The sequence below is a fragment of the Centruroides sculpturatus genome, unplaced genomic scaffold, assembly GCF_000671375.1.
Source record: "Centruroides sculpturatus isolate CEXI.00-Female unplaced genomic scaffold, Cexi_2.0 scaffold217, whole genome shotgun sequence".
NCBI lineage: Eukaryota > Metazoa > Arthropoda > Arachnida > Scorpiones > Buthidae > Centruroides > Centruroides sculpturatus.
The window spans coordinates 214,357-225,787 of NW_019384750.1; the positions used below are offsets into that span (position 1 = coordinate 214,357).

The 11,431-nt window shown below is 31.6% G+C and overlaps 1 protein-coding gene across 1 annotated transcript in view; it reads left to right on the forward strand.

The window, feature by feature from the left end:
• The first annotated feature begins 5,320 nt into the window (after positions 1 to 5,320).
• LOC111628566 (cadherin-related family member 1-like) overlaps positions 5,321 to 11,431 on the forward strand; it is a 24,829-nt gene continuing 18,718 nt past the window's right edge. Inside the window, exons 1-4 of the mRNA XM_023372390.1 lie at positions 5,321 to 5,991; positions 6,057 to 6,149; positions 6,222 to 6,329; positions 10,881 to 10,902. Of these exons, the coding sequence (XP_023228158.1) occupies positions 5,749 to 5,991; positions 6,057 to 6,149; positions 6,222 to 6,329; positions 10,881 to 10,902 (466 nt within the window). The 5' untranslated portion in view covers positions 5,321 to 5,748. The remainder of the gene's footprint in view (positions 5,992 to 6,056; positions 6,150 to 6,221; positions 6,330 to 10,880; positions 10,903 to 11,431) is intronic.

Below are 11,431 nucleotides of genomic sequence, written 5' to 3' on the forward strand. Positions count from 1 at the left end.
CAAAAAAATGGTAAAATGTCGCCCAAACCATTGGCTCAATAATGAGACAAGTCCCATCAATATTGTATCAGCATCAAAGATGTGCAAGAAGTTAAATCGAATGATGCATCCCCTCGTAAATTGAATATCTTAAACGATTCTCGAACCAAATTTAATTCCAGACTTTTGTCACACTTTTTCCACGAAAACATAAAATGCTCGCAAGCAAAAAAGGGGATTTAATAAGTTAGTTTTACAAGAATAAATAATACCTTACCCGGTGTCTGTAAACGTACGCATACCTCGTGCAGTTGTCATAAACAGTAAGAAAAGCAATATCGTTTGCAATTTGCAAGGAAACTTCGTTTAATAAAAAGTACTCCATCTGATCATCATCCAACAAAAATCCANATTAATATAAATTATTAATAAAAAGTTGCAATAAATGTAAAAATTCTGTGATGAATTTGCCTAACTGAAAAATTCAGGTTTTTGATAAAACATTGACAAACTTCCTGTTATTCACAAAAGATGGTTGATTAATATATTTTCATAATCGAATATGAGTTATATCCAATACTGAATTAATTAACAAAAAAAAAATGAAAATAATTTCCATAAACAGACTAAATCGATTTTAAATGTAATCTTACATTTTATCACAAAGTTTGCAATTATAATAAATACTGGTATTTAATGAAAATGAAGTAAAAAGTAAATCAAATTAAAAATCATCTGCATGTGTGCATAATATAAATATAATTATGAATTGTTTATTAATAAGAAGCACGAACATTATCATTTATAATGTTTTAGGTTAAACAATTTTTCTTATAATGGACTTTGTTGTTTTCAATATATAGATCGATTATTTTAATAAATTTTTAAATGTAAACCATATTAAATTAAGAATTGTGATTTAAAAGTTTATTCCAATTAGTTTAATATCTACGTTTTATACGTTTTTTATAAACTTCTAATTTTCAAATAAAACATTCCAAGCAAGAATATTTTAAGATATAAAAACCAGTTTCAAAGAGAATAATAATGAATAATAATAAATTTAAAGAGAAACCATATAAATTCAGAAAAATATTGATGCAAGACTTACAGTATGGCCCTAAGTAAATAAAAGTTAAATAACTTAAAACAATTTAAATTAATCTCAACAAATTTGTTGTAGATAAAAATCTAGCAAAGAGTTGCTTAACTTTCCCGGCAACATTTAAAACTGCTTATATGTGCCTTCTGTTATAAAAAGTTTTTAATAATAAAATATCATGTTTTTAATTATTATAAAATGGCAAAGTGCTTCATTTTGAGGGTAGAGATGGGTTTTATAAAAAATTGTAGATGCTAATAACGAGTAAAATCGTACTAGAGATACACACGATCCCCTTGACCTTTACTCACTAAAATTTAATAGCATCAATCCTCCTAATAAACAAACCATCCTGCAAAATTTCAGAAATTGTCGACAAAAAAAAACAAAACAAAAAAATGTTTATTAATTAATTAAGCTTCAAATAGGGTGAACAAAATGCCCCCATACCCATACACACACACACATCCATACAGAAAAAACCCTGAATTTTTTTTGCATTTATCCACGTTTCAAGGTTCCCCGAGTCCAAAAAAATAAAAATATGGGGACATTTTTTGACCATCGTCATACTTTCCCTCTATAAAGCTGGGAAAGTAAAAATTAAAAATAAAACAAATTTTGACTGTTTATTTATTTATTTGTTTTTAGTTTTTGTAACTACCTGTTTAAAATTAACAGATAACTACATTTATAAACATAAAAACGTTTTACATTTTACTGATAAGAGATACTGCGAAGTAGCATAATGTTTTTAAATAGTAAAATATTTAAGTATTTCCGAGAAATATAAAAACAAAAAGTAAATTTTATATGGTTTATTAAAAAAACCATTAGTAATAATAAAAAATTACCTGCTTGCTGTTTAGATTAATAATGAATTTTTTTATCATATATCACTTGGCGCATTTTCGTCTTACACATAATGATGATGATATTTATACATTTTACATCAAGCATCATTTTAAATTATAGATAGACGTAACATAGAATAAGCGAGAAAATTACTGCAATTTTCAAAAAGATTTTTTCCATATCTCTTTCTGAATCTCTGAATATAATAATGCAATAGCCTATAAAATATTTATCTGAATGATAGTTTTAAATAAATAAATAGTTTTAAGCTAACTTTAAAGGAAGATAAAATCTAATACAATACAAACAATTATATTAATCTACTCTGATTGATTTTTTTTTACTTCGTTACTTCAGAATATTGATTACAAAATCATTCGAAATTTGAAATATTAAAATTGCTTGTTTGTCGTCATTCCTAACATTATCAATGTTTTAGGGTTTATTTTTAGATTTATCCGTTAAGAAAGTTAGGATATAAATATGAACTTTTAAAGCTAAGATTACAAAAAACAATAATTAATGAAATCAGTGGCCAACTGGATTATCCCGTTGGTTCCGAACACGTTTCAATTCCTTGAAAAAAAAAGCTTAAAAGTTATTTTTTATATTGACTATTCTTTTATTATGAACAATTATATACAATATAAATACTTAAAAGTAATTCTTAGGTTTGGATTGACGAATAAGGCAAAGCAACAATTGGACGATCTGCCAAAAGGCATCTTCCGGGAGGACTTTCCATGGCAGTGTTTTTCAACCTGTGGGTCGCGACCCACAGGTTGAAAAAGCCTTACACGGGGGGTCGCGGGTAAAAGAAAAAGACAAGTGTTTGTAGGTCCTGCACTACATTTTAAAAAACTACAATTTTAGCGAGAAGGCTGTACCTGTTTATTATACAGTACAATTGGTTTTTTGATCGGCATTTAGGTCTGAACGATGGGTGTCGCCAGGGAGGGGCCTAGGTGGGTACGCCCACCCCAGAAAATGATAGCCGAAAAAGTGTTGAGCTGACTTGTAAAAAGAAGTAATAAGTAGAAAAGTAGAAGTTCAGAACTCTCATCCTAAAAAAAAGGTCAACAGCACCCAGATCCCAATGTTATAATGAAAAGAAAGTTTCATACTATACGTGTCTTAAGTTATTGTCGATTCTTCTTAAATTCTCATTTTAATCAACAATAATTTCTCTCAACAGAAAGAAAATTAAATACATAATTTTTAAAATCACTGATATAGTTTTAATATGGCCCTAGGGGGTCGCCAGAAATTTTTAACTTGTAAAGGGGTCGCGTATTCAAAAAGGTTGAAAAACACTGTTCTATGGGAAACTAAGCCTTATTTAGGTGAAGTAAACCTAAACTTTATGTAGTCAGCCCGTTGGTGAGGCGCGAACCCGCGATCAATTAACTTACCAGTGTTCAGTGGTTTTATATTTGAATAAGTGTTTGTAATAAATGTTTTTTTATGACACCATAATGAGGTTTCTGCCGAATGGCCCCTCTGGCCTCTTTGATAAGACCTGCTAGAGAAAAATAAGAATCGAACTCTGGCATTATTTAGTGAAAACTGATAGCGCTATACTATAATACAAAATGACGAATATCATTCTTTTAACATGATCAGGTTGTGCTTTATTTACAATGTAAATTATCTATTAGATCAGTTCAGTTTTATATTTTTTAGTGTTGATATATTGATATACAGAGAAATATAAAATTTAGAAATTTGTTCTGTACTTTGACCTTTATTAATAGGACTTATTATATACTGGTGTAATTTCTGATTATACAAGTCCTATTAATAAACTCCAAGTAGACAATATATATGTTATGGACCAAGTGATTAATCGGGAATTATTCATAATGCCCAGTCATAATGAATAATGACCAAAAAGGACTCGCAGCGTGATAAATATTAATTTTATTTATCAAATTGACCGGTCATTATGAATACTGCTATCACCTAGTTGGCAAAGTGATGATAATACGTTGAGGAGTGATCATCCAACAGATGCTAGCCAATCGGCACTCCGAGCTGCCGATTGTTGAGTGCGTATTGCGTTTAGTATAAAATTTTAAATTGTGTGACATTTTAATTTGATTAAAAAAACTCCATTTATTTAATTTAGAAATATTTATTTTTTGTGAATTATTTCAAAGCATTTTAAAAAGAACATGTAATCTTTTNGTTTTACAAGAATAAATAATACCTTACCCGGTGTCTGTAAACGTACGCATACCTCGTGCAGTTGTCATAAACAGTAAGAAAAGCAATATCGTTTGTAATTTGCAAGGAAACTTCGTTTAATAAAAAGTACTCCATCTGAACATCATCCAACAAAAATCCATCGGGCATCTTGAGGTATGACTGGAAACATCATTCCGCTCAAAACACGAAAACAATAAATTCGCGCGCCCAGCATTTGCGTACGATTACCATTTCTTGGGTCTTCGTTTTACAGCATACAGGTCGGAAACTCTAGGCGTCAATTCGACTTAAGCACGACAAAAATCTTGTGTAATGTCGGCCCACGTTCCTTGTACCGACTTAAGCTAATTTTTTGTTCGGGACTTGTCATGTCCTTAACAAAGATGCGAAAATACAAGTCCTCGAGAGGATTCAGATCGTGCGAGTTTGGGACCCATTCCATTACTTGGACCCGATTTTGGTGAAGCCAAGCAGTAGTAGTGTATGTAGTTTGCCGAGATACGATCTTATTGGAAGATCGTACCTCTCTGCAAACGATGATATATTACAGAAGGTAGAAAATGGTGATGTTAAATTNTAAGTTAGTTTTACAATAATAAATAATACCTTACCCGGTGTCTGTAAACGTACGCATACCTCGTGCAGTTGTCATAAACAGTAAGAAAAGCAATATCGTTTGCAATTTGCAAGGAAACTTCGTTTAATAAAAAGTACTCCATCTGATCATCATCCAACAAAAATCCATCGGGCATCTTGAGGTATGCCTGGAAACATCATTCCGCTCAAAACACGAAAGCAATAAATTCGCGCGCCCAGCATTTGCGTACGATTACCATTTCTTGGGTTTTCCTTTTACAGCATACAGGTCGGAAACTCTAGGCGTCAATTCGACTTAAGCACGACAAAAATCTTGTGGAATGTCGGCCCACGTTTCTTGAAGTACCGACTTAAGCTAATTTTTTTTTCGGGACTTGTCATGTCCTTAACAAAGATGCGAAAACACAAGTCCTCGAGAGGATTCAGATCGTGCGAGTTTGGGACCCATTCCATTACTTGGGCCCGATTTTGGTGAAGCCAAGCAGTAGTAGTGTATGTAGTTTGCCGAGATACGATCTCATTGGAAGATCGTACCTCTCTGCAAACGATGATATATTACAGAAGATAGAAAATGGTGATGTTAAATTGCCTGGTATCTTATAGCATTGATAGTTCCATATGATGGGACTATCAATCACCATTGTCAGAATACTCTAAACATCCCTACATTTGCACCGTAGCTGGAAACTCGACTTCTCGATTCACATAGTTTTGGACAAGACTTTATTAGTTCGTCTGATGACCCTCCACTCAATATTTTCATATAGGACTGATAAGGACAACTTGTCGAACAGAAAGAAACTCGACAGCGAAGTGTGATTTGGTTTAAGACAGTAGTCCCTGGTCCATGCAAACTGCTTCTTACATTGAACTGACATTAACATGAGCTTTGGCTTACTCTTTTACGAGCCATAGCTCATGCGTGTAGCCTGTTGCTAGTAGTTCGCCTAAATTTCAGATAATTTTTAAGATTGATATGCTAATTATACTTACTAGATATATTTAATATGAAAAACTATTTTGTTATCTTATTTAATTATGCAGATGGTGTTGTTGGAATACTAAATGTTAGTGGAAATGTTCAAAGAGATGGGGATATAACTTTAAACGTTCAGGACCAAGACATTGTAATGATAGAACCATATAGCAAAACTCTTATATTGAAAAAGAAATTGGATAAAGAAGGACCTGAAGGAAAAGATGGAATCAAGTTAGAAGTAATCTGTATCAGGAAAAAAAGCGAAGATCCGGTAAATGGAAATTTAAAAATTTTTGAGAAATATAAGAATTATTAATAAAATCATTTTCCTTTTAGAGTATCACAATTCCAATTCATATAATTATTATGGATGCAAATGACAACACTCCAGAATTTGTCAATGCACCTTATTGTGTGCAAATCAGTGAGGTATATATCATATATTGTTTATTTGCTTTTTGTATGATGTAAAAATTAATTCATTATTTATAATATTTTAAGGCAACATTAGTAGGTTCAACTATAATCCATACAATTTTGGCAATCGATAAAGATCAGAAGGGCCCATTCAGTACAGTAGAATATTCTATTGAACGTGGTCCTTTCTCAGTAAGTTAAAATTTATTTATTTGTATAATTCTAGAATATTCAATTATATAATTATTTGATTTTTCAAAATGAATTATTATTCTGGTAATTTACTATCAATTAATTAGCATTTATCCAAGATTGTTTCAATCTTTTCAAAATTTCATCCTATTGATATAAGACTATTATAAAAAATATTTAGAATTAATTATACACATCTGATATATAGTAATTTTGTATAGTTTATAGTTATNATATTAGATAAAATTTTATCATTTAATTATGTGCACCGTCATGGCGGCGGTCGCAACAGTTTATGCTCCCTATGGATTCTTCCAGGAGGGGAGCGGCCGGCAGGCCGCCGATTGTTTAACGTCGCTAGTTATTGATAAATACTACTTATTGATACGTGTGTTCAAGAACTACCGTGAATCAATAACTAGCGACGTTAAACAATCGGGAGCCTGCTGGCGGCTTCCCTCCTGGAGGAATCCGTCGAGAGCACAAACAGTTGCAACCGCCGCCAAATTCGGTACTAAACGCAACATGCACGCACAACTCAGATGCGAGTGCTGATTGGCTAGCGTATTTTGGATGATCACTCCTCAACGCATTATTATCACTTTGCCCGACTACATGATAGCAGTATTCATAATGACCGGGCATTATGAATAATGCTCATATTAATCACTTTGTCCATAACATATACACAGAAATGTAAAACAGCAAGTACACAGAGGTAAAAAGAATTCATCTTGAATTTTATATTCAAATATTTTTAGATAAAGGAAAAGAAAACGTAACAACCTATTGCTTTTATATTCATACAAAGACTGTAGTATATTTAGTTAAAATTACAATTATTATGTTTAATTTATTTGTAATATATATGTTATGGACCAAGTGATTAATCGGGCATTATTCATAATGCCCAGTCATTATGAATAATGACCAAAAAGGGCACGCAGTGTGATAAATATTGATTAATTTATCAAATTGACCAGTCATTATGAATATTGCTATCACCTACTTGGGCAAAGTGATAATAATACGTTCAGGAGTGACCATCAGACAGACGCTAGCCAATCGGCACTGCGAGTTGCCGATTGATATTTAGAGTGATATCAGAAATGGAGCTAGACATTCTAGGTAGAGATTCAAGTACCCATTCTGAATATGTAGGTTCGCCTGCATTGCATGAAACACAAATACCAGAACAATGAAATGATTTCTATAACACACCATCACCATATTCGCCCTCACCTGGATCAGTACAATGAAACAACATTTCTAATGATGAGTCAGAACTACAAGGGATCAACAATATCCGAGAACCAGAAATACGATGACAGGACAACATACAAGAAACAACACCTGAATACTCATTACAACATTATTTTACTACATATGTCCCAGAATAAAACAAATTTTGTTATATCTATAATAAGTTTACCTGAACCAAATTTTGTACCAAAATCAAGAAAAGGGTAGTTTCAAGCACTCTTAGTAACGTTTTGTAAAATTTAAATATCTACATGAACAATAAGGATCTTACCTCAAACAAACAGCTACTTTTTCTCTAGGCAATAAAGACTCCTTGAACTTTGTGTCTTGCTTAGTTCTTTGTGTTTAATTTTAGTTACAATGGTCTTGAACTCATATTTACTCATCCTAAAATATTTCAAAAATCTGTCCTCATCGTCTACAAGCTCCTTGAATAATGTGTAGAATTCTTCTCTTTTTTGTTTTACATTCATGGGATGAACAGCAAACTTCTTTTTTTAGTTGCTTTTCTATACAACCTGATTCTTCTTCTTCTTCTAGTAAAATTGCCATCACGGCTAGTTCTTCTATCAAAAATTTTTGGAACATGGTACACGCGTGCACTCCCTACTATGCCTGAAGGCTGGGTTGTAGATGTGAAAACTATTGTCTGTGCTGTATCTGCCACGTTATGTGCTGGCCATGCTACGTGCCTGTAGATATGAATGAAGCTTTATCATCACTTTGCCCAACTAGGTGATAGCAGTATTCATAATGACTGGTCAATTTGATAACTAATTGAAATTTATTACAATGCCCGATTTTGTTGGTCATTATTCATAATGCCCATATTAATCACTTTGTCTATAACATATATATACATATTTGCTTACATATATATATATATACACTGTAGTTTTTGTGTGTATCTCACAGTAAATTGATAGAACAGAGAGAAAACCTTCACATGCAAGTAATCCAGACCTACGGGAGCAGTTGTAGGCATGAGTTCATAATTAATTTAAAATCAGCAGATAACTTGCCCTATCATACAGCCAATACCTGCTTTCAAAGTTTACTTCAAACACATGTTATATATATTGCACAAAAATAATAAAAATGCTATACAATATTATTGTTTAGCATTTTTATTATTTTTGTGCAATATATATAACATGTGTTTGAAGTAAACTTTGAAAGCAGGTATTGGCTGTATGATAGGGCAAGTTATCTGCTGATTTTAAGAAATAACATTGTATTAAATTTCAATAAGTAACTATTCTTCCTCCACTTTGGAGTTAACTTTTTTTTTTCTCTTGGTGCAGCAAAAAGTTAATTTCTTTTGTTCTTAAAATTTTATAAATATAATTTTTTAAAATATTTTTCTAAATAGTTTCCCCATTAGTGTGCTTATTTACAAATGTATTGAGTAGAACCTAGATTGTTCAGTCTTCTAATATAGGAAGTTCTGAAAACTTTGTTTCTAAATTTTTGTTTTTATATTTACAGTTATTGAATAATTTGATAAAGAAATTTAAAAATTTAATTTTAGTTAATATAATTTAGTCTTGAATAGCAAATTTTGAGACAAAGAGGTTAAATAATTTTTAAATTTCAGTTATGAAAAACTGCAACTGATCAGAGATTTTTCAAAGGGGGGAAAATTATTTTATATGATAACTGATATCAGTGGCGTACCGTAGTGGGGGCGGCGGGGGCGGCCCACCCCGGGCGGCACTTTTTAGGGGACAGCAAAATTACCTTTTAGGGGATGGCAAAATTTCACAATAAATAATAATAATAATATCTTGTAAAAATTTNTATTTATTTTTTGTGAATTATTTCAAAGCATTTTAAAAAGAACATGTAATCTTTTAAAACTAAGTACTATTAACTATATTAGATAAAATTTTATCATTTAATTATGTGCACCGTCATGGCGGCGGTCGCAACAGTTTATGCTCCCTATGGATTCTTCCAGGAGGGGAGCGGCCGGCAGGCCGCCGATTGTTTAACGTCGCTAGTTATTGATAAATACTACTTATTGATACGTGTGTTCAAGAACTACCGTGAATCAATAACTAGCGACGTTAAACAATCGGGAGCCTGCTGGCGGCTTCCCTCCTGGAGGAATCCGTCGAGAGCACAAACAGTTGCAACCGCCGCCAAATTCGGTACTAAACGCAACATGCACGCACAACTCAGATGCGAGTGCTGATTGGCTAGCGTATTTTGGATGATCACTCCTCAACGCATTATTATCACTTTGCCCGACTACATGATAGCAGTATTCATAATGACCGGGCATTATGAATAATGCTCATATTAATCACTTTGTCCATAACATATACACAGAAATGTAAAACAGCAAGTACACAGAGGTAAAAAGAATTCATCTTGAATTTTATATTCAAATATTTTTAGATAAAGGAAAAGAAAACGTAACAACCTATTGCTTTTATATTCATACAAAGACTGTAGTATATTTAGTTAAAATTACAATTATTATGTTTAATTTATTTGTAATATTTGTTCTAAATAATTATACAATGGCTTGGAAGGAAGCTTTTTATATTGAGGAAAACGAGTTTTTGTGATTTATTATTTAATACATTGTTTGTATTCATTGAGCATTCCACTTGCAATTGGGATGAAAAAAGAATTATTTAATTATTGATTAAATAAATAAATAAGACGGATTGCTAAGATTTTTAATTCGACTATATAAAAATAATAATAAAATTTTTAATATTTTTATTCTATTGTAAAAGCGTTATTAATTATCGTATAGAAATAGTTATGTTATAATTTATTTGCTTCATACATATTACTATATCTGTCTTTTTATTATTATAAAAAATACTTTTATTTAACTTTATATCATGTCATCAATTGAATCTTGCAACTCAGATTTCTATATTAAATAAAAGTGGATGAAGACAAACTAACGAGATATCATTAACATGAATTGTCATCGAAGTTAGCTGTTTTAGTACTCTCAGCATCCTCCCAACTCTGAAACCCGATAAATATAACCAATTGTAGAATTTAATCGTGTGTAAATGCGCTGTAGTGATTGGTCATCCTCACCATTCCCCACCTGAATATCGAAAAACATGGCCAATAAAAATGCGTTTTTTATAATTTTTAAATTATTTACAATGACTCAAGATAACCATTCTCTATTGTGAAGACATTATAAGTCTATTGAAAATTGATTTTATTCGGTGTAGATTGGATTTTTTGACGTAAATTATAAACACATAATATGCTTTAAATGGTATTATTTTTTAAAATATTTTAATACAGCTCTCCGTTAATAGTCCGACAGGTATGGGACCAAAGGGGTGTTGGATTACCAAAAGTCTCGAATTACCGAAAATAATTACATATTTTGCATTGTTTTGCTAGCAGTAGCTTACAATATTCCCTACTCCAACTGTTCGAACAGAACTGCTCACAGAAAACACACGAAATGTGTGTCATCGTGTAAGAATTGGATGGGGATATTACGTCGCGACATGCTTCTGTGCAAGCAGACACGTAACGGAGACGGGTACCTTGACGGGAGGTGCATCGGACTACTGAGCATGTTGGACTACAAAACGTCGGACTATCAAGGGAGAGCTGTATTGTTGTTTTTAGATAATTTCAACATATTTTATAATTAAGAAAAATGAAAGTTACAAAAGTAAATTAATGAATATATTTTTTAAAACATGAAATTAATTCCTTTAAAATACAAAAGAAAGCTTTTTCATCTTCCAGACATTTTTTATAGATGGAAATTCATACAGAAGTTTCTTTCGAGTTCTTTTCAAATTCATTTATTAAAGTAATCATTATTATTTATAAAAATT